This window comes from Meles meles, chromosome 4, assembly GCF_922984935.1.
Source record: "Meles meles chromosome 4, mMelMel3.1 paternal haplotype, whole genome shotgun sequence".
Classification (NCBI taxonomy): Eukaryota; Metazoa; Chordata; class Mammalia; order Carnivora; family Mustelidae; genus Meles; species Meles meles.
Genome location: NC_060069.1, coordinates 129,632,912 through 129,657,369, shown reverse-complemented (window position 1 = coordinate 129,657,369; position 24,458 = coordinate 129,632,912). Strand labels below are relative to the sequence as shown.

At 34.3% G+C, this 24,458-nt stretch overlaps 1 protein-coding gene across 1 annotated transcript in view; it reads right to left on the bottom strand.

The window, feature by feature from the left end:
- Window positions 1-24,458, bottom strand: part of GBE1 (1,4-alpha-glucan branching enzyme 1) — a 287,252-nt gene that overhangs the window by 65,861 nt on the left and 196,933 nt on the right. Inside the window, exons 8-12 of the mRNA XM_046002591.1 lie at window positions 22,945-23,060; window positions 19,441-19,568; window positions 14,432-14,530; window positions 8,578-8,688; window positions 3,854-4,025 (exon numbers count right to left, since the gene is read on the bottom strand). Of these exons, the coding sequence (XP_045858547.1) occupies window positions 3,854-4,025; window positions 8,578-8,688; window positions 14,432-14,530; window positions 19,441-19,568; window positions 22,945-23,060 (626 nt within the window). The remainder of the gene's footprint in view (window positions 1-3,853; window positions 4,026-8,577; window positions 8,689-14,431; window positions 14,531-19,440; window positions 19,569-22,944; window positions 23,061-24,458) is intronic.

The following is a 24,458-nucleotide window of genomic DNA, read 5'->3' as shown; positions in this document are numbered from 1 at the left end:
AAATATTACAAGGTAGTATTTTATATTTATATATTTATTTATCTATTTATTACATACATATACATCTACCTGATATCCTTTTTTTTAAGAAAAATATGAAAGCCTTGTGATGTGTTAGATACTGTGTCAGTTGCTACTAGTTCCTGGAGATATAATAGTGAACAAGATACAGATGACCCCTATTCTCACTGAGTCTTAAATTTACCAAGGGAGTCATATATTTAATAGTTTTTAAGTGTAATTTTGTTAAGTGCCCTGAAAGGTAAGTATAGGGTAATATAAAAATGTATAACAGGGAAAACTAGCACAGCATGAGGATTTAGGAAAAGCTTCCCCAAGAAAATGAGATTTGCAGATGAAGGACTTGCTCAGGTATGGGAGGGTGTGTATGAGTGGACTGATTCAGAGAAAAGAGAATTGCAAATGTATAGAGCTAGGAATGGAAGGAGATTAGTACATTCAATGAACTGAAAGAAGGCTTGCTTGGCTGGAGCAGAGCGATCAACAGGGAGACCCACAGGAGACCATTAATGCGAGACTTACAGGTCAGCTGGAGGACACTAGTCATTGAAGCCATTAAGCAGGACAGGGAGATGATCAGGAAATGGAAAAAAAATATATAAAGTCATGATAGCTCATAGGGAAATATTAAACCTCATAAAACAATACCGATAATCAGAAATTTTAGAGCTATTTGGAGATTACTGATTTTAATACCTGTAGAGAAATGCCAAGACTTAGATAATAACACAGAGGGAATTAAAAAAAAAAAAAAAAAAGGTATTAAATTGGTGTTAAGCATTAGGAGCCATTTGTTTTAAGGACAGAAGAAGAGAACTTCAAAGATCTCTTAGTCCTATAGCAAAAAATAATCTCAAGGTTATATTTGATACCACAAATATGCTCACTTTATAGACCTTATAGAGATGTTGGAAATAATTATGTTTATTTATTGTTACTATGGGAAGAGTTTTCAAAACAGAAGAGATGCTCAGCTTGCCCTAGGTGGAATATATACAGTTGACTATTAATATAAATACTTCACAAAGTTTAGGAAGTTACTGAAATTTGTTAATGTCCTAGCTGTCCATGACCCATTTTTACCCTCAGGGAATATACACCAAGACTCAGGAAATTAATTCTCAGTATGAATTTGCATCAGACTTTTCTTATTTAAAAATTATCAATATTAGTTTAACTACAGCTGTTAAATCTCTGTCATGTATTGATAATCTGATGCTTGCCTGCAGGTTCTGTTATGTGCTATAGGCTAGAACTGTCTTCAACAAAGGACAACAGTCTCAGTGAAAGGACTTTATTAAGTAGTTCGAACTACCTACCCTCTCTACTCATTAGTTATAGGCTTCTAAATTAACATTGCCTACACAAGTTCCAGACTAAAGCAGTAAACTGAGTCAAGATTACTAGAATTCTTTTTTTTAAGGATTTTTTCCTTTTTTTTTTTTCTTTTTTTTTTTTTTAATTTATTTGACAGACAGAGATCACAAGTAGGCAGAGAGGCAGGCAGAGAGAGAGGAGGAAGCAGGCTCCCTGCCAAGCAGAGAGCCCGATGCGAGGCTCGATCCCAGGACCCTGGGATCATGACCTGAGCCGAAGGCAGAGGCTTAACCCACTGAGCCACCCAGGCGCCCCAAGGATTTTTTTCTTTTTAATAATTTTTTTTTTTAAGTAGGCTCCATACCCAGTGTGGGGCTCAAACTCATGACTCTGAGAAACAAGAGTTGCATGCTCTACTCACTGGGCCAGGCAGGTGCCCCAAGATCACTAGAATTTTGAATGCAGTGTGTTTCAAGAATTAATGACATATGACTAACTGCATAAATTCGGAGGTTTTATTTTGGTTCTCTGTTTGGAAAACTGTTCTAGTTTCCACACACACACGGAAGTGCATTCTGGTTTTTTTTTTAAGTGATCTTCAACTGTAATAACTTCATGAACTGCTTTTGTAAATGAAATAAAACATTTAAAAAATCTCTCACTAAAACCCCACTTCTTATTTTACATGGTGACATATTTATATAGGTTCATAGACCTTATCTTTTTATCAGGATATAATTGAATAAACTGACTGTACAAATAAGGCCTTACTGGAAAGGCTATATTTGTGAACAATGTTTATTGGGTCAGGGAGGACCAGTTGCTTTTGAAGAACTGAGGCCAACTTTTATTTATGGATATAATGCCTACAAAGTCCACTCAGGAAACTGGCCTGTGGCCTGATGGCTGAGTACAGTCTCCCACCTTGGGAAGATTACTTCCAGACAACTCAGGAATATTAACAAATTTTATTGATCCTAGGAGAGGAACACACCCAAAGGTACAGGCCATACAGGTGAAATATGGCGTAGAGTTTATATGGCTGGGCTTCCTAACCTTGTTAGCAAACAATAGAGATACTCACTTACTTACTTACTTAATCAACAGAGACTTTTAAAAGTCTAATCTGAGGTTCCTTAAAAAAATTCCAGATAGAAATGAATTAATTTGAAACTCTAAGGCTTTTACTATAGAAAAATAAGTCAGCCTCTCATATACATTTCGCAGCCTTTCTATCTCTCTCTAGTCTGAAAACTGGTGAAATCTCCTAAAACTCAAATGCTCAAATGACAGTTTTAGACCAAATAGAACAGAAAATATTATTAGTTGACTTCTGTATTTCATTATTCAAGATCCTTCAGATAATAAAGACCTTCGACTCTTCATAGTTTTCCTATTTTTTTGAATATTTTATTTATTTATTTCAGAGAGAGAGAGAGAGAGCACAGGTTGGTAGAGAGGCAGACAGAGAGAGAGGGAAAAGCAGGCTTCCCGCTGAGCAGACAGCCTGACATGGGGCTTGATCCCAGGACCCTAAGACATTGATCTGAGCCAAGAGCAGAGGCTTAACCCACTGAACCACCCAGGTGCCCCCATAGTTTTCCTCTTAAAAAAAAAAATATATATATATATATTTTTTTTGGTCTATTACAATATCCTTTCCCTTGGTTTTCACATTTATAATATAAATAAATAAATATTTATATTTATTTATTTATTTATTTATTTTTATTTATTTATTTATTTATTATATTTATTATGAAATATAAATAAATAAATATTTCCTCTTAAAATATATATATATAAATTTATATATATATATGTTTATATATATATATATATATTTTTTTTTTTTTTTTTTTTTTGGTCTATTACAATATCCTTTCCCTTGGTTTTCACATTTATAATATAAACATACTGGTGTACAATTACCTCAAAAACCAATAATCTGGGGCGCCTGAGTGGCTCAGTGGGTTAAAGCCTCTGCCTTCGGCTCAGGTCATGATCCCAGGGTCCTGGGGTCGAGCCCCACATCAGGCTCTCTGCTCGGCAGGGAGCCTGCTTCCCTTCCTCTCTCTGCCTGCTTGTGATCTCTGTCTGTCAAATAAATAAATAAAATCTTAAAAAAAAAACAATAATCTTAGCTTGATATGTTATGGCGTGACAATTTTATCTTTCTTATGTTTAATGTGCAAGCACTAAAATAATAAAATAAACTCCAATGATTAAATTCAGAATAATTATAAGTTTTAAAAATAGCTCATCCCGCTTGTTGACAAAAAAATTAACTAAGATGACAGCTATTAGACTACTTTTGCACCATATATTAGTATAACAATGACCTCATAGTAATTTAATTTGTGCAGTTTATAGATAACAGTGTATGAAAGAAACAAAGTTGTAATCTTGTTTTAAATCTGAGCAGTAATTCAAACTATTCTAGATGATTTATGTCATATGTAATATTAGTTAACATTCTGAACATAGATGGGGTATGTGTTCAATTCATACTCACCCATGAAATTGAGATATCCTTCCCCGCCGAGGGCATGAGTAATGAGTCGAATCATTTTATGAAGCTGTATTCCACGATCGATAACTGGAGTAAACGGGGTCAGAACACTCATGTTGGTATACATTTCAGCATCCATCAACCAAAATGCCAGTGTCTTATCCCCAACGAGTGCCTATGGAAATAAAAGTCACTGAGATAAATGCAAAGAATAAGTACTAAGCACTTGTGATTTATACTAGAATAACACATGATTACACGGGATGGGAAACAATGTAGGAGAGGTGTTTTGAATTAGTGTTAATTTCATGTGTTTTCCAATAGTTGTTTTCTATGCGGAGGGTGAATGGGTAAAATGAGGTGAGCTGGTCAGAGATCAACACCATCTATTTTCAGGATGGATTTTTATTTTTAAAGAGCTTGGTGAAAACTCAGCATAAGCCCCCTGTATATTTGTTATACCTGAGCTGATGCTTCATGTTCTCTGAAAACTGGAATAAATATTTATTATAATGTTGAGAATACTAAATAAATTTTAAAAATAGTTTGCATTACCATGATTTTGTTTGTTTTGAAAGAATGGAAGACTTTCTTAAAAGTCATTTATATGTATATGTATTTATATTTATGTATATGTATTTATAATATATAATATATGTACATAAATGTAGTAAAATGGACCCTTGTCTTGTCCCCTTCAACAGAGGGTTGACAGCTTTTCCTTAAAATCTAAAATTTGCTTTCTCATTGAATTTGACATCTAATCTAAAATTAGTTTGTTTTATATGAAAACATAACAGTTGATAAATAGGTCAGGTAATTCAGAAACATCCTGAGTAGCAGAAGGGAGGCTTCTCAACAATCCAACTATTTATGGTTAACAAATGGCTAACTAATGCAAAATATTTTTCATTGACAAAAAATAATATATAGTGAAACATATAATAGAGATAAAACCATAACCTACTTACCCTATTATAATAATTTTCATTTTTAGAAAAAAAAGGTTTCCTTACAAATCTGTTATAATCTCTAAACAATTTTGATTAAAATGACTTTTTAAAAAATGCTGTTAGAAGATTATCTACTCATTCTGTGGGTTTTGTCCTTATTTTTAAGGGCCAAGAAAGAATTGGCTCAGAATATGGTTCCTGGGGTGCCTGGGTGGCTCAGTGGTTTAAGCCGCTGCCTTCGGCTCGGGTCATGATCTCAGGGTCCTGGGATCGAATCCCGCATCGGGCTCTCTGCTTGGCAGGGAGCCTGCTTCCCTCTCACTCTCTCTGCCTGCCTCTCTGCCTACTTGTGATCTCTCTCTGTCAAATAAATAAATAAAATCTTTAAAAAAAAAAAAAAAAAAAGAATATGGTTCCTGGCATAAGAATTTTCAGAGTTTGATTAGATAGTAATTGTCATCTATATTACTTGCATTCAAACTATTTCACTTTATCAAAGTTGATTTTTTGTTCTCTGACTTATAGATAAATATTTTAAATATAAACATATAAAGTGAATGTGTGCAGTTATGGACTGAACTGTGCCCTCCCCAAATTCATGTTGAAGTCCTAACCTCCAGTGTGGCTATATTCAGAGAGAGGGCCGATGTAATTGAGACTAAATTAAGAGTGAGGCTGCAATCTAGTAAGAGTGGAGTCCTTATATGAAGAAGAGGAAAGAGATTAGGGGTGAGTGTGCACAAGAAAAGACCATGTGAGAACAGGAAGAGGATGGCCTTTTACAAGCCTAAGGCAGAGGCTTCAGGAGAAAATGAACCTGCTGACACCTTGATCTTGGACTACCAACCTCCAGAATTATGAGAAATAAATTCCTATCATGCAGACCACCCTGTCTGTGGAATTCTGTTATGGCAGCCCTAGTGGACTAATTACTCATACCAATACAACGCAGCTTCAATCCGACATGTAACTTCAGTGCTATATAAGTGAGATTCAATAATAGTTTGTTAAAAAAGTTTGAAGACAATGCATATACATTTGTTAAATACTTATTAGGCAGTATTGGTTCTTTTCCTTTTTCTTTTTCAAAATTTTATTTATTTGACAGAGAGATAGAAAGTGAGAGAGCACGAGCAGGGGGAGAGGCTGCTCAGCAGGGAGCCGGATGCAGGGCTTGATCCCAAGATTCTCGGATCATGACCTGAGCTGAAGGCAGATGCTTCACTGACTCAGCCACCCAGGTGACTCAGCAATACTGTTCTTAAACAATCTGTCCTTCTCCCTTGTTTGGAATTGTTTAATTATACTCTTATCTGTAACTGTGTTTATTTCTTCAATCTATGATTCTATTAAAAATTATTTTTGTAACTTCTGCTTAGATTTCTACTAGGATGCATATTTTTCTATATTATTCATTATAAATATACATCTTTGTATTTTCAACAGATTTAAGAGTCAATGTATTTTTGCTTTTTTTAAAAGATTTTATTTATTTATTTGAGAGAGAGAGACACAGAGAGAGAGAGAGAACAAGCTGGGGGAGAGGGAGGAGCAGGTTCCCCGCTGAGCAGGGAGCCTGATGTGGGGCTCCATCCCAAGACCTGGACTCATGACATGAGCGGAAGGCAGATGCTTAACCAGTTAAGCCACCCAGGTACCCTATTTTTACTTTTAGAAAGAACTAGGAAACTTGCACCTTTGTATACATTCTGACAATTTGTAATAAAAGGCAGAAATTACCTAAAATTAGGTAATTTTAAAGATTACCTAAATCTTTAAAATATGAAATGATTCTTGATAAGTCTATAATTTTCTGTACATTTTGGGATGAAAATATGAAAATAATATGTTTCATTTTCAATTTGTTTAATCAACTCATTTATTCTTTTATTCATTTATATAAAAATAAACATATCTAGAGAGCTCAAAATATGTTATAATTGCTAGAAATGTACAATGTAAAGAAATTATAAATGTATTTTAGTTTTCATATTGTTATGTATTTCGTAAGAGTTCCTCTTGCTTAAATTCAAATTATCCATTTTTAATTTTTTTTAATTTTGAGTCTCATTTTTTGTAGGTATTTATTTGATCTGCTCTATGGCCAATTTAAGTTGAAAAGAAAGCTGCGCCCTGATTTGGAAGATAAGAAATTTAATATAGATTTACATCCTGAGTCAGAAAACTTTCTGTAAAGGCTACCCAGTATATATTTTAGGCATTGTGGGCCACTTTCTCAGTTTCCACTACTTAAATCTGCCATTTTGGCTCAAAGGCAGCCACAGACAATACACATACGGTTAAACATGGCTGTGCCCAATTACCTTTACAAAAACAGGCAGCAGGCAGAACTTGGTCCATGAGCCTTAGCAGATAACCTCTGGTCTACTTACACTTCCTTACTAACTAGAGAAAACACCTGAAAATCTACTTCTTTACCTTAAATGGTCAATTTCTGCAAAAATAACAGGCTTATTGTTTGAGCTCCAATTTTCTTGGTACACATACTACAAATAATTTATTTTTTTTAAAGATTTTATTTATTTATTCATTTTAGGGAGAGAGGAGAGAAAGAATGTAAGTCAGGGAAAGCGCAGAGAGAGGGAGAGAGAGACTCTCAAGCAGACTCCATGCTGAGCACAGAGCCAGATGTGGGGCTTGATCTCAGGACCCTGAAATCATGACCTGAGCTGAAACCAAGAGTCAGACATTTAACTGCGTGAGTCACCCAGGTGCCCCAGGCAAACAATTTCAAAAATTTCTATTCTCTCCTTTTTAATATATGAAGAGCATATTTTATGTTGGTTATGCTTATGAGGATTAATAGGACTTTAAATAAGTAAATGGCCTTTGTTCCTGCATTTACTTATGCTTTCTGAACAACTACTAGGAGCAGTCACAGTGCTAAGGCTGGAAATCTAAAGGTAATGGAAACAAATGTACTGCCCAAAATGTGAGGAAATTAAGGATGAGGGAACTATTTCCCCCTATACAGCTAGATGAGGTCTTGAGGGAGAATATGACAAGTGAGGCAAGGTGGTAGGACGTTATAGAAGCTTCCCAGGTGCTCTAGACATTTGCTGGTGTGTGGGGGAAACGGCAAGATTGGAACAAGATTGACCTATTCAAGAATGGGTAGGGTAATCATACTGAAGAATAAAATGCCTGGAGAGTTGAGCAGAGAATGAAGGTGGAAACTTTGGCTTAGGCCAGAATATGAGTGTCCTTGAATGAGAAGATTCAATCAAAAGATCTGGGTTGATGAAATGAACTCTGCTCTTTGGAAAATACCTCAGGTTGCATTAGAAAGGATGGGCCAAACCTAACCAGACAGGGGCCAGGGTGATTACATAGCAAGACATTCCAGTGATTGTGGGGTGGGGGGCATGGGGATGATGAAAGCTTGTCAGAAGGCATAAAAGAAACCCTCTAGAAGGAAATCTGAAATGGAAATTAAAATTAACTTGGATCAGCACCAACATTTCTCTTGTTACAACAAAGGAAAACATGTAAGAGAACACTTGCAACTGTCATTTTCAATTTTTAATTACAGTTTGGCAGAGCAAAAATAGTACTGCATTTTGAAGCTGGAATTTATAGATTTGCAAAATAATTTTAAAATGTTTTTTAAGTATGAGTTTTCACTTAAAGATAGATACAAATTATATTAACTGTATTAAACTATAGAAATTTGTATTAAGATATGTTTGTATTAGATATGTTAATAAATACAGAGAGAGAAACAATTAATTTATACACATTAATTTCATTTACCTGATCATGGCTCTCTGCATAAGCAATGCACTTTTCCAGGTAGCGTCTGTTTGTGAGTGTGTACACAATATTGCCCATATTCCAATCTTCATCTTTAAACTCTTTAAGTAGCTAAATGCAAGAGAGAAAATAATTTGAATAAACCATTACTGTTCTTACCTGAAGTCACTCTCCGAGGACATCCATCGTATCAATCCAGATTATTTGACATATAGATACAAGTGTACCTGTGCCACAAAGTATCTTTGGTTCAACTTTTACTAAAATCACAACTTTTATAGACTGACCAAATGACACTGATTTGGTGTGGGGGTGTGTGTGCATTTGCCTTTGTGCAGATGGTTTGATGATTATATTTTAGGATTTTTTTCAACCTTTTTTTCCCTCTCTATCTCTTGATTAAGATCACAGCGAAGTGTTATTGTGCACATATCTTTCTGTCACTTTCACAAGACAGAGATATACTTGCTACATTTTTAGGTTGAATAAAAAAAATTTTAGGAGAAATAATGCTTTGTTCCATTCTTTAAAAAAATGATAACTAAAAAAAAACCCTGTTATTTCAAAGTTTAAAGGCTAATTATCATGAAATAATTACCATCTTTACAGACCACATATTTCTTTCTCTACTTTAGTTATCACTCAGTCTACAATCTGGCTTCTGCTCCCTTTTGATGCAAATGACCTTACCAAGATTGTAGATGACTGTCTCTTAGGTAATAATTTCTCTTTCTCAGGCAAGTATTTGCTGTACATGTTGAGAGTGCTGACTCTATCCCTTCCCGTGAAGCACTTTCCTTCTCAGCCTACCAGTGTGAAACTCTTGATTGTTTTGTTTTCCCGCATCCTGCAGTGTCTGTTCCTCTGCCTAGCCTATAAAGCTGGTGCTCTTGGAGGTTATTCCTAAAAATAGCCTCTTTCTTCTACTCAATAGATTCTTTCAGCATGCATTCATTCTTCTGTCCAAAGTGTCAACTGCACTCTGATAGGCAGCATTCTAAGACGGTGCCCATGATTCCTGTTCCTCCATATTCAGATCTCTGTGCAATCCTTTACCTCAAGTGGAGGTGGGACCTTGGAATGTGATGGATGTCCTCTGAAGAAACCATAAATAGCAACTGAGAAATTAGATTTGTGGTCATTTGTTACACAGCAACTAATGGAAAACTAGGGCAGATTTTGGTACAAGACATGGGGTTTAGGCCTCCTTGAATCTTCCTTTGTTGATTTTTGGCCTATGGAATTCAGATGTGCTTAGCCATCTCTCATGATTTCAATGTGAATCGTTAAGACACCAGACAGCAGATTGTGTTAGGGAGAATAATGACGACCCAAAGATGTCCACATCCTAATGCCCAGAGCCTGTGAACATGGTGTCTTACATGCAAAAGGACTTTAGAGATATGATAAAGTTAAATAGACTGAAATGGAAAGATTATCCTGAATAACCTGGATGGGTCCAATGTAATCATAGGGATCTTTCTCAAAAAGGGGAGTTGTCAGTTCTCATGAGTTGTCAGAGTAAGAGAGAGATCTGAAGATGCTACCTTGCTGGCTTTGGAGATGGAAGAAGGGGCCACGAGCCAAGGAGTATAGGTGGCTTTCAAAAACCTAGAAGCCTTCAGAAAAGGCAAGGGAACTAGAGCCTCCAGAAGAAAGGAGGCCTTGCCAATGCCTTAATTTTAGTCTAGTAAGATCCATTTTAGACGACCTACAGAACTGTGAGAATTATATAACAGCAAATTTTGTGTTGTTTTAAGACATTTTGTGGTAATTAGATACAGCAACAATCTGACACCAATATACAGACCCACACAAATATGCCCACTTGATTTTTGACTAATGTGCAAAAACAATTCAATGGAAGGATAGACTTTTCAACAAATCATGCTGGAAGAGTGGAAATCGGCAGAAAGAAAAGAAAGAAAGAAAGAAAGAAAGAAAGAAAGAAAGAAAGAAAGAAAGAGAAAGAAAGAAAGAAAGAAGGAAAGAAAAGAAACTTGAACTAAGAAACTAAGTTTCAAATATTAATTGCACAAAAATTAATTAAAAATGGACCATGGACTTAAATATAAAAGCATAAAATGTTTAACAGAAAGTATTAGACCCGACACCAAAAAAGGTCTCTATAAGAAAAAAATGATAAATTGGACTTTATCAAATTTAATATAGACAAAGAACTTTTGCTCTGTCAAAGTTCACATGAATAGGATAAAAAGAGAAGCAGCAGACTGGGAGAATATGAGTGGCCTTGAATGAGAAGATTCAATCAAAAGATCTGGGTTGACGAAATGAACTCTGCTCTTTGGAAAATACCTCAGGTTGCATTAGAAAGGATGGGCCAAACCTAACCAGACAGGGGTCAGGGTGATTACATAGCAAGACATTGGGAGAAAACATATGCCAACCATATATACAATAGAAGAGTTTAATTTAAATTATGTAAAGAACTCTCAAAATTCCACAGCAAACAAATGATCCAATTAGAAAATGGCCAAAAGATATGAATAGACATTTCATCAAGGAGGATACAGAGAAGGCAAATAAAAACATGAAAAGATGTTCATCATCATAAGCCACTAAGGAAATGCAAATTTTAAAACCATAGTTAGATATCACTACATACCTACTACAGAATGACTAAAATAGGTGCAAGGATATACAGAAACTGGATCTTTGCAACATTGCTAGTGGGAATGTAAATGGTACAGTTGCTCTGGACAAGTCTGGCAGTTTCTTTAAAAAATTAAATATCCAACTACTCAAAAGATATCCAACTACTATATGATCCAGTAACTGCACTTTTGTGCATTTATATTAAATTAAAATTTATGGCCATACAAAATCTGCACACACATGTTTATAGCAGCTTTATTTATAATAGCCCCAAACTAGAAACAATATTGACATCTATAACAGGTATGTGACTAAGCAAACCGTGGTATATCCATACCCTGAAATATCATTAAGCAATAAAAAAAAAAAAAGGAATAAACTACTGATCCTTGCAACCACCTATATGAATCTCCAGAGAATTCTGAGTGAAAAATGGCAATCTCAAGAGGTGACATATTATATGATTTTGTTTATATCACATTCTTGAAATGAAAACAAAATTACAGAAATGGAGATCAGATTAGTGGTTGCCACAGGTTAAAAAGTGATTGGGACAACATGAAAGAACTTTATGTGATGGAATAATGGAATATTCTATACCTTAACTACATCAAATGTCAGTATCCTAGCTGTGAGAATGTACTTTAACTTTGCAAGACATTACCACTGGAGAACACTGGTTTAGAGTGCACCAGATATTACTGCATTACAACTGTTCTTACAACTGCATGGGAATCTGCAATTATCTTCATACAAAAAGTTTAATTGAGGAACTTTATATGATAAAAAATACAAGGTACTTAAAAAATATTTGGTGGAATTAATGTATAAATGAATGAATTCAACTAAATACTTTTATCAATTTAACATAAAAAGGTGATAAAAGGGGGGTGCCTGGGTGGCTCAGTGGGTTAAAGCCTCTGCTTTTGGCTCAGGTCATGATCCCAGGGTCCTGGGATTGAGTCCTACATCGGGTTCTCTGCTCAGCAGGAAGCCTGCTCCCTCCCCTCTCTCTGCCTGTCTCTCTGCCTACTTGTGATCTCTGTCAAATAAATAAATAAAATCTTAAAAAAAAAAAAAGGTGATAAAAGGTAGGTAGGTAACAAAAATGACCAAATAAAATGAAAAGAGATGCTGCAAATCTGCCATATTTTAGATTGGAAAATGTTTGTTCAGTAAGTGATTAAATATGATATTCCAAACTACTAACTTTGGACTAACAGAAGTAGAAAGTGGTAAATAATTTGCTTTTGAATAACAGAAACATGAATGAAATCTAGCATTCTAATCTAACTCAGACCCTCTGGGTAGATCATGACAAAAACCACATACATTCTGAGTAAAGCTATCATTTGGATTAATACTCTTGTGTGCTGGGGCGCCTGGGGGCTCAGTGGATTAGGCCGCTGCCTTCGGCTCGGGTCATGATCTCGGGGTCCTGGGATCGAGCCCCACATCGGGCTCTCTGCTCCGCGGGGAGCCTGCTTCCTCCTCTCTCTCTGCCTGCCTCTCTGCCTACTTGTGATCTCTCTCTGTCAAATAAATAAATAAAATATTTAAAAAAAAAAATACTCTTGTGTGCTTTACTGACAATTGAGGAAACAGTACTCATTAATTGGATTATCTTTTTAAATGCACAAATTACATAAGTAGGGGAAATCACTGAATTTTTTAAAATATTATTTTAACTGTCTCTTGTCTTATTAACCACTTTGGTGATGCAGATTTTTAAATAATTACCTAAAACAGAAGATGACATATGCCCTTAGAGAATTCATGATCTAAGCAGACACGATGGTCATATCCTAAACACAGGACAATATATTTTTCCATTCTTATGAGGTACTGACTAGTACAGTACCTTGAGCATACAAGGTTCTAAAATGTTTCATAAGGTAAGTTACTTCTTTCTTTTAAAGCAGTCACCATTGTTCAGAAAAGGAAATAGCCCGCTGTGGGCTATAATTCTAGGTTTCTATACACCTTGAAATATTCTTGAATCTGCACAAAAACTGGTTTTCCAGTAGACTTTCCAGTAGGAGGTGAAAAAAGAAAGATTTGCATTTGTGAGGGAAGTTTGGGGAAGATTAGAAATCCTTAAAAATGGATAAAGACCCTTAAATGGGTAAAGACCCTTAAATCAAAGTGAGGAAACGGAAGACAACAGTATTTTTATAAAATGACAGATATAAAGCAACTTTCCCAGGTGCTAAAGCTAGAATACATACTTGTTTCTTTGATTTCTGAGTCTAATCATCTCTGGAAAACATTCGCTTTTTTAACTTGACGATGTCTAAGGAATCATTATAAATGGAGAAGCAGAAATTGTGTTGGTAAAGATTTAATGTCACAGTTGTGCACTGCACATATTGCCTAGGGGCACAGGAACGAAAGTTAAGACAGGATTACAATAACCACTTCCTTCGAAGTGGGCTCCATGGTTTTTCCATCCAAAGTTCAGTGGGTCTATCACTGTGATGTAAAGGTACCAGTTCACCTCTGTACCAAAGGGCTTATCAGCAGGCTATGATTATTCGAGACATAGCTGACTTCTTACACTTATTAAGCCTATGATTATGGACATAGCCACTCAGAAATGCTATAGGTCAAATCTAAGTCTACATAAAACACCATTGGTCTTTTAGGCAATATTAAATAAAACAAAATATAATCCGAGGTACTTAAATGTCATTAAATGTAATAAAATTGTATTAATTATGTGCAAGATGTCATGTACAATTATTCATCCCTAGTGCTTGACACATGGTAAGGATTTCTAAATGTTAAATAAAGGAATGGATGAATCCAAATCTGTTGAGGAAAAAACATGCTATGAAGCAAGTATTGGGAATTAAGGAGTTACTTCTACAATGATGATCTGGAGGCAGAAATGGATGTCTTGATGACATTTAATGTGTTTTAAATATAGAGCACTGAAGTTTCATAAAACTGGATAATGCAAAATTCCACATACACAGCTAACATTATATTAATATCTTCCTCTTGTCTGAATAACTCAAGTATGAATACTTTAAACTAGAATTTTTAGAAGTTTTGTGAAGTATCTTATTAAAAAGCACAAGAATCAACATACTAATGAGAAAATTTAATACTTCAATTATAATAATTGTAATATTTGTAACTAATGACCACAAATTAAGAAATAAATCAAAGAAATAATAAATAAATCAACATAATACATAGTATTTACAGGGGGGAAAATTGCATGAAATCTTACCTGGATCCATTTATCTGGAATTGCCATGGCTAATCGATAGTCAAAGCCAACCCCTCCCTGGGAAATCGGAGAACAGAGAGCAGGCATGCCTGACACGTCCTGAAATAAAATATATCAGCATTATCAATTCACATTGCTCAGATTCTTAGTATTTTTTTTTTGACAGTAAATTCTGGGCTAATAAATAAAAACAGTAAACGGGAGCACATATTTTTGGAGTGTTCTGGCAGCATAATTGTAAAAGTAGTTACAACTATGACAGCATATCTTATTTCCCACTAACATTTTGTGTAATGCTTTTCAAAGCAAGACAACTTCAGTCTCACGAGGCGAATTTTTTTCCTTCTCCTTAGTATCACAAAGAGAATACACACACACAAATAAGACGATTACTGCTAAAACATATTTTTTAGATTTATTTTTGAGCTAATATATGAATACTTTGCTATTGCTCTCATCAAACACAAAAACCCACGTGGCATGTATCTGTTATACTTATTCTGTCTGTATACAGTACTGGCATGGAGGGCATTCTGTGAGCACCTAGCTTCTAATGAGATAGAAAGAAGACTTAGTACATTAAGAATGAAGCAATACAATGGCTTTCACTATAGTCAGCCACACTTGAAATGGGTCTTAAGGTTATCTGATGGATTCTCTTCATCTAGAAGATACAGAAACTGAAGGTCACTCAGGTGAAGGAATCTCTAAAGATACGGTTCTCAATAGTAGAGTCAGGACTCAGATGTCAGGCCCTTCCACAGACTACCTTCCTTCTCTGTCATGCCACTCCCAGATTACTGATAATTGAATAAACACTCAAGGGAAAAAAAAAGATGGTACAAGGTCCCAGATGTAGCGAAATATATTATAACAGCAACTATGGTGAAATATGAGCCACATATTAGCAATTCTAACTCTATAATATCTTTCAAAGAAATCCTCTTCTCTTGCTCCATTTCTACAGCCACCGTCTTTTTTAATCTTCATAACTCCTTGCTTAGACCATTATGCTTCCAAATGGAATTCTCCATCTCCAGTTTCCCTTCACTCTAATTGCTGCCACATTAACATCTTTTTTTTTTAAGATTGATTTATTTATTTTAGAGAGAGGAAGAGCAAGAACACAAGTTGGGGGACAGAGAGAGAAGGGGAGAGAGAGAGAAGCAGACCCCCCCGAGCATGGAGCTCAACACAGGGCTGGATCTCATGACCTGAGATCATGACCCGAGATCATGACCTGAGCCGAAATCAAGAGCTGGGTGCTTAACCAACTGAGCCACCCAGGCTCCCTCTAAATTAACATCATTTGAGACAGTGCCCTATCACGGCCCATCAATAGTTTCCAATAACAAATTACCAAAACCTCTATTTTTTTAATGGCCAAATATTTACCAGCAACAACCAATTTGAAAAGGGGACTTTAAACTGTAAATCTTGAAAAGTGGCTACCAAGGAAAGAAGTTTAAAAAGTTAAAAAAGTTTAAAAAGATTTTGTAGCTAAAGATTCAATTCAACAATCGTACTTTCAGTATCGACAGTATAATTTCCTATTTGATTATTTGCCTCCTTACTCTCTGTTAGAATGTGCAATCCATGGGACAAGGGTTTTGTGGTGGTTGTTGTTGCTGTGGTTCACTGATAGATGCCACAAATTCCGAGTAGGACAAGAGCACCTGGCATAAAGCAGGAACTCAATACAATTTTGTGAGTGAATGAATAAAGGTGCTGTCAGGAATTTAAAGGTAAGTAAGACATAATATTTGGCCTTCAGGATTTATAAACTGAAACCTAAATAAACACATACACACTTATTATCAATAAATGATAATGTGATGCAGTTGTTATAATTGTTATCTAAACCACACAGAAAGTCTAATGGAGAGGGGCGCCTGGGTGGCTCAGTGGGTTAGGCCTCTGCCTTCGGCTCAGGTCATGATCTCAGGGTCCTGGGATCGAGCCCCGCATCGGGCTCTCTGCTTGGTGGGGAGCCTGCTTCCTCCTCTCTCTCTCTCTCTGCCTGCCTCTCTGCCCACTTGTGATCTCTCTCTGTCAAATAAATAAATAAACTCTTAAAAAAAAAAAAAAAAAGCCTAACGGAGAGACCTATGGCTTTCCACCATGATTTCTACTATTATATTTCAAGTACTAAATACATCATTCACTTTGAAATATTTACTCTTCCCTGTGCTTGTCACAAACTCTTCTATGTGTGTCTTGCCCAAACTCTTCCTTACTTTCTATAAAAGACTATCACATACTCTGAGCTCTCTGAAACTTAACTCAAATGCTTCTTCATTTATACCACCATCCCGAAAAGCTGATAAAAGAAAGAAAGAAAGAAAGAAAGAAAGAAAGAAAGAAAGAAAGAAAGAAAGAAAAGCTGGTAAAAAAGAAACATATGATCTCTTCAGAATTCTAAAACAATTTCTTAATTGTTTTCCAATGAAAGAGAGATACTGTTAACTATAGCGCATAGTGGAATGTATCTGTAAGAAAATGAAATATTTGTCAATATCTTATTTCTACATCATACTTCATAGTTTATAACTGAAACACAGACAAAAAAGTGAAAAGGATGAATGTGTAACAGAAAAAAAATGGAAACAAGTTATACCTTGTAATATGTCATATTTTCACTATCAGGGTGGGTATTTAGTTTGGTTCCTTATAAACATCAGCTGAATATGCATTAAATTCCAGGCACTTATGTTAGGCACTCGACTTGTAGACAAAATGCCTTCCCCAGAAGAGTTTTCATGAGACTGAGTTTTCCTGGGTTGGTGATAGGCTGGTATTAAAGATAAAGGTAATTTTTCTTAAGAAACACTAAGGTGCATTCTATATTTGTTCTAAAGATAGTTTTAGGAAATTCTTGGTTAGGAAACAGAATATGCTAAGAAAAATTTTGGACACCGATTGACCTTGACTCCTAAATCTGAATAAGCTACTCCATTAAGGCATACAAGATATTTGTAGCTCTCTTTTGAAAGAAAGGAGTTAATGATTATCCTCTTAAAATCTTAAAAAGGATGATCATAGGTAAACATAAAGGCTGCTAAAATAAATATACTTTAAGTATAAAAAAAGTCAATACCTACCAACATAGCACATAAAAATGACCATGTATTCCAAATAAAGTTGAAGCAGTTTTATTTTTTAATACCTAAGGATATCTTATGACTCTTCTAAAAGGAGGAGAAAACCTCAACAGAAAAATACTTTTAATTAATATAGGAAAGAGAACCATGGAAATGGTAGATACACTCTAAGAAAAAAAAAGTCTTCAATTTAGTAGCTGTCATTGTAAATAAATTTAAATTTCTACTATAGGAATTTATATAAATTATATTACTTATTTGTTACACCACATTCCTTTCTTAAAAAAAAGTTCATGAGGATCAATTTCACATTTTGAAGAGACTCCCACTAGACAGAAAAGTGATGTACTGAAATTGAAGTAGTTTTCAATTTAAGTAGAATAAATTGAAGACACATCTTGTTAAAAAAAATCTAAAACCAAGTAATATAAAGTAGGCTAAAGTCTTAAAGTTTCATTGGTAGAAACACTGATAATCAGACAAGGGCTCCCTAGATGATGAAAGTATTTTACCCGAAATGAATGGAAAGATCAATGGAACAATTTTAAGTTTCATGTATTAAATAATTGCTTCTTTTTTTTCCAGTACCCACTTTTTGATTTGTACTGTCATTAATTGTTCGTAGTAACTTTTCATTTATACTCCCTCTGCTTTGAATTGTCATAAATATAACTGACAAAATTTTTTGATGTTTGACAGATAAACTCATATAAAAGACAAAATAAAAGTTTAAAATACACTCTGACATTAAAAGATACTCAGTACATAAATTGATTAGCACAAGTATTAGCAAGATTTATAAGATATAACCAAATGTAGTCAGGTAGATAGTATAGAATAATACAGGTTTATCAAAATGTTATTATAATTGTCTTTTAAAAAATCTGCATAAGAATTCATTCCAGAAATTTAGGGTCCATTGCTCTGTTCCTAGAATATTTAGAAGACAAAATGTCTAAAGAAAGAAACTGTTCTCTATTCAAAGATAAACAAGGAAATCATTCTATCTAGTTGAAGATTCAGTTTTGAGAAAAGATGGATATAAAAGGTCTATACAAATAATAAATACAACAGAAAGGAGACTGTCGCTACTGCATCTCATTCCCATGAACTAAATGCCAACAGTGTGCAAATACACCTGAACTCTGACTCTTTTAACGATATTCTTGCTATTTTCATATGCCAACTACTACGCTTTGTACAGAACAGTTTTAACATAGTAAATTCAATTTTAATAATAATTTCTAGTAAGAGGACTCAGAAAACCAGTGGGATTTTAGAACTAAATCTAAATTAGCATAAGCATTTAACAAACTTCTTAATTTATCACATTTATCACCAAGAGGGGAATTGTCAATTATGCATATACTGAATTATATCATTACAGCGCAGCTTTGGGACAGTTAATCATGAACCTTCAGTAATCATGAATAACTAGTGAACATTTGGCAATCCAAGAGCAATAACGTAAACAAGGAAGGTAATCGCATCAGAACAAGAGAAACTTCAGAGAAGCTTGCAGGCAGTGATCCATGCCATCTCTAATGATTAAACCAGAAAAGGGAAAAAAATAAATAAATAGACACATTAATATTCATTTCTTTTCTCTGTTGAAGGTCTCACGGCAGAAGGACCTGTCCACTGATTAGGATATTTTACTTTCTAACCGCTGGCATTTTCTTTTGTAACAATGGAAGGATGACAAGTAATTAGTGCACACTATCTCCTAATAAGAAAACACTGTATTCTAAATAATGTGCCACCCATACCAGATAGCTGCGCTACAGTCAGGGTATCATTTCAGTTATGCAATTACTGACAACATGAGATTAATCATTCAAATATTGTATGCTGACAAAATGTTCTATGTTAAAGGGGGTCAGAGGGTAGAGATCATTATGGCTTTACCTCAGCTACTGTTATAGAATCTGGATACAATGTGTGAATCAAATGATTTGCCAACATGAGATAAATCAAGGCATCTTCATCTACTTGAAGTCCAAAATATTCATGGTAATCACCTGAAAAACCTTGACCTAGAGAACAGAAAATCAATACAGATACATTATCTTAACACGCAAGGCTTCACTTAGCACAAATGCCCCCACCAATTAGTTTATCGAGATCAGTTTTGTTCTCATAGCAGTGTAATGGGTTTCAATACCATGTAATATTATCATTAGCAAATATATGTTCTATCTTAGAAAGGTACTCCATGGTAAATATTTGGAATTCAGACAATCCTGCAATTGAATTTTTGTTTTCAAAAAGCAAACAAAGCACTTTAATTGAAAAAATTAATTTAATTTTAACATAACCTTAAAGCAAAAAAAAAGAGAGAGAGAGAGAGAGAGAGAGAGAAATGACACCAGATTCTAGATTTCAATTTTCAGATACATTTTTTCTCATGTCAAGAGATGTTAATATTAGGAGTGCCTGGGTGGCTCAGTGGGTTAAACCTCTGCCTTTGGTTCAGGTCATGATCCCAGGGTTCTAGGATGGAGCCCTGCGTAGGGCTCTCTGCTCAGCAGGGAGCCTGCTTCCCCCCTCTCTGCCTGCCTCTCTGCCTATTTGGGATCTCTCTCTGTCAAATAAATACATAAAGTCTTTAAAAAAGAGAGAGAGAGATGTTAATATTAGCTAGTTCCTATTTAGATCCTTTTGAGGTAAAGAAAAGCAAATATGAAACCATCATAACACTGAGACATAGTGTTTATATTACTTAACGTATGTGCTTCAATTTATGCAATACAGATTTCCCACGATGACGAAAAGATTTTAACATTCTCCATCTTTCTTCTACCTTCTCTTCCCCCACATCCTAACTTTGGTTGCTTATAATACATAGCACTTACGGAGGTTATACTACTTACTTTCAACTCCTTGAATTGTTTACTCATTTTTAATTAAATCAAGTTAGTGTCCAACATATGCCTTTTCCCTCTGCTTCCCTATAACAAGTTTTTCATTTTGATTCACTTTTTTTTTTTCACTTTGCTGGATCCCATCACTAAATGATATTTTCAAATATAATAAAGGAAGTTTTATTCCTTAAGCTCTTTCAATTTAATACCTGAATGACAACTCAATTAAATTCTTGAGTCAAATTCCGTTTTCCCAAGAATTTTTTAAACATTGCTGTTGGCAGTCGAAAAGTATGAGTTCAGCCACTGTTTTCATTCACATAGGTAAATTTCTTTTTCTTTCTGTCACCTGCTGAACTTCCCTTTCTCGCTCAATTTCATAAATTGAACATTTTGTGTCTTGATGTTAATTGCTTTATCTCATTTTTTTTCCAATTAATTTCCCTAAGTCCACAATTCCTTGGAAAATACCAAGCCCTCAGCAGAGAGAGCTTCTACAGGGGTATGCAGGTGCTGTAATCTAGGAGAGGCTCTTTCTTGACCTTTGCCATGCTTTCCTTCTTCATCCCCTAAGTCAATTTCTCTCCAAACTGGAGGATATCAGTGACACCTGTCATGTTTTATAGATACAACTTCTTTCCTTGGGACACTTCATGGGGGTAGCACGATGACTAAGAGCAGATAGCAGGATGCTTTGAATGTAACTTCTTTCCTTGGTAGCCACTTTTCAAGATTTACAATTTAAAGTCCCCTTTTCAAATTGGTTGTTGCTGGTAAATATTTGGCCATTAAAAAAATAGTAATTATTCACCATATTATCTACTGAGAAATTAGGATTCCACGATCCCACTTCTTTGAACAATTTTTAAACTGAAGATCTCTGATCAATATTTTTAATTACAAATTAATTTATACCTTTAATTGTGAACATCTGTATTTATACATCAGTGTTTAATACACAAAGGGACTAACACATTCACAAAGGTTCTCATTTTTTTTTTTTTGTTATTTATTTCTCATTGCAATTGCTGTCATGTTCATATCGTATGGGAGCTGTGATAAATGGTTGGCTTAAAAACATTTTATTTCTTTGGCTAGGACTTCCAGTACTGTGTTGAATAAAAGTGGTGAGAGCAGACATCCTTGTCTACTTCCTGATCTTAGAAGAAAAGCTCTCAGTTTTTCATCATTTTCACTATTTGCAGTTGACATGATACTTAGTATATACAGAAAACCCTGATGAATCTACCAAAAACTATAGAACCTATACATGGATTTAATAAAATTACAAGATACAAAATTAATATACAGAATCTAATGAGTTTCTATATACTAATATGAAGTAATAAAGGAGAAAGTTTTTAAAAAATCCCATTTACTGTTGCACCAACAAAAATAAAATACCTAGGAATGAACTCGATCAAGGAGGTGAAATACCTGTACTCTGAAAACTGTAAAACACTGATGGGAAAAATTAAAGATGATACAAGCAAATGGAAAGCTTTTCCATACTGATGGAGTGGGAGAATGAGTATTGTGAAAATGCCTATACTACCCAAAGCAATCTATAGACTCAATGAAATTCCTATTGAAATATCAACAGCAGTTTTCATAGAACTAGAACCTATAACCCTAAATTTGCACAAAACCATGAAATACCCCATATTTACCCAAAGAATACAAAAACACTAATTCAAAAAGATATATACACCCTTTATGTTTATTGCAGCATTATTTATTATAATAACCAAGATATGGAAGCAACCTAAATGTCCACCCAGAGTTAAATGGATAAAGTAGTTGTGATTATATATATGCGTGTGTGTGTGTGTGTGTGTGTGCAACACACATATATATATATAATGGAATATTATTCAGCGATAAAAAGAATGAAATCTTGCCTGTGCAACAACATGGATGGGTCTAAAGAGTATAATGCTAAGTGAAATAAGCTAGTAGGAGAAAGACAAATACCATATGACTTCACTCATATGTGGAATTTAAGAAATAAATAAAATGAACAAAGGAAAAGGAGACAAACAAAAAATCGGGCTCTTAAATATACAGAATAAACTGATGGTTGCGGGGAGCAGGGGTTGGGTGGGTGTGGGGATGGGTGAAACAGGTGAAGGGGATTAAGTATACACTTATTGTGACAAGACTGAGTAATGTACAGAATTGTGGAATCTTTACTTTGTATATTTGCAACTAATCTAACATTGCATGTTATATTTGAATAGAGCAGAATGAAAAAAATAAATAAAACATTTTTAAAGGAAAGCTACATATTAAGGATAGCATATTATTAAGTAGATACATTTCAAAGAAAAGCATTATTGTTCATTTACTTATAAGATGTATTTTCCAACCTCTTACCGAAAAGGGATCAGAAGTCACTAGAAAAAGGACATACACAATGAAACCAATAAAAATCAAGCCAATAATAATAGTCATTGCAATTCTGTAACTGAACCCTAAATCTGGTTATAATATTCCAATAAAAAAAATGAAATCATTAGTTGCATCTGTAATATATGAGGCTACCTACCCATTCCATGATGATGATAGAGCATAGATGTAACACCATCAAAACGAAATCCATCAAAGCCATATTCTTCTAACCACCATCTTATGTTTGACAGAAGGAATCTTAAAACTTCCCAGCTAAAACATTAGAAAAAATATATTTAAATGCATTGTTTATAGTGGTTTCTTTCATTGTTATATGTTGTTTGCTAAGAGTACTAATTATAAATATGTTAGGAATTATGATGTTCAAAGAAATATACAAAAACCAGAAAACTATTATCACATTTGTTTGATGAAATTCGTTCTAAGAGATTACTAAGTTTCTTTGGTTGCAAAATCACTTAATATCTAAGAAAAACTGAGAAAAAGTGTGTAAGTTGGGTCCAGAATACAGGGACTCTCCAGGTAAATGCTGTGTCCTTAGCAACCATACAGTGATTATGACATAGTATTGTTTATAGCAATAGCAATAAAAAAAATCTGTTAATGATCTCTAAATTTTCATCAAGATTTTTCATTAACATAACCATAGTTACATAGCTTCTCCTCCTGGAAAATATAATTTCATTATGATTAGAAAAACTGTTTCCAATGTTTGCTTAAAATATTTCCTCATTCTACAATTTCAAACATACACTTATAAAAAATTAAAAACAAAAAGACTTAAAGTCAATCACATAACCGATATTACATTTGCCAGATTATTGTGCTTTGTGAGGGTAAAGAAAAAGAATACTAATTACTAAAACACACATGAGTAATATAGTAACAAGTTTTACAAGTTAAAGAGTCATACATCCATAAAAAACAGAAGGAAAACAAAGAACTGTTATAACTCAATTAAAAACGCCACACGAAACAAGCCTATTTCGGACAATTGAAAAGAAGGCATCATCAATTAGTATTTTCTTTAGTCATACAGTTATGGTTGAGTTCTCTCTCTTATTATAACTCCAGTTTTAAGACTTTAATACCTCATTTAGTTTAATGGCAGCAGTTATAGTGAACACAAATCTTTAACCCAGTTAAAATTTGTTTTTTTTTTAAACCTTCCATATATTAAAGAGCAATTTGACATAAGTGGATATTAAGTCATCACAATCAACTTCAGAAGAGTAAATCCAAACTTTGGGGAAAGATGAGTTGTTAGTAATTAACTGCTTTAAGTAAGTTATTTTGCGTTTTGCAAACTTACTGAAATTAAAAAAAAAAAGAAAAGAAGACATGAAACAAATAGAAATACAAGCAATCCAGAAGATCTGAAAGGTAGTAAGGAAGTCTTAGATTGCTAGGTCCAAGCCATGAGGAAGGCAGAATTTGCTAATGTTTCCATGAATGCATATTCATTTAGGGGTTAAGAAAAAAAAAACAAATGAAAACAAAAACCCAACTCTGCTTAACAAAAAGAAATTAATAAAAACAAAGGCATTCTACAACCAAATCTAATCAAAATTACTCTATTTTGTGTAGGACTTTCTAATATTGATACATTTTTTGACATTTTATTTAGATTAAAAAACTTCTTTTTAGAGC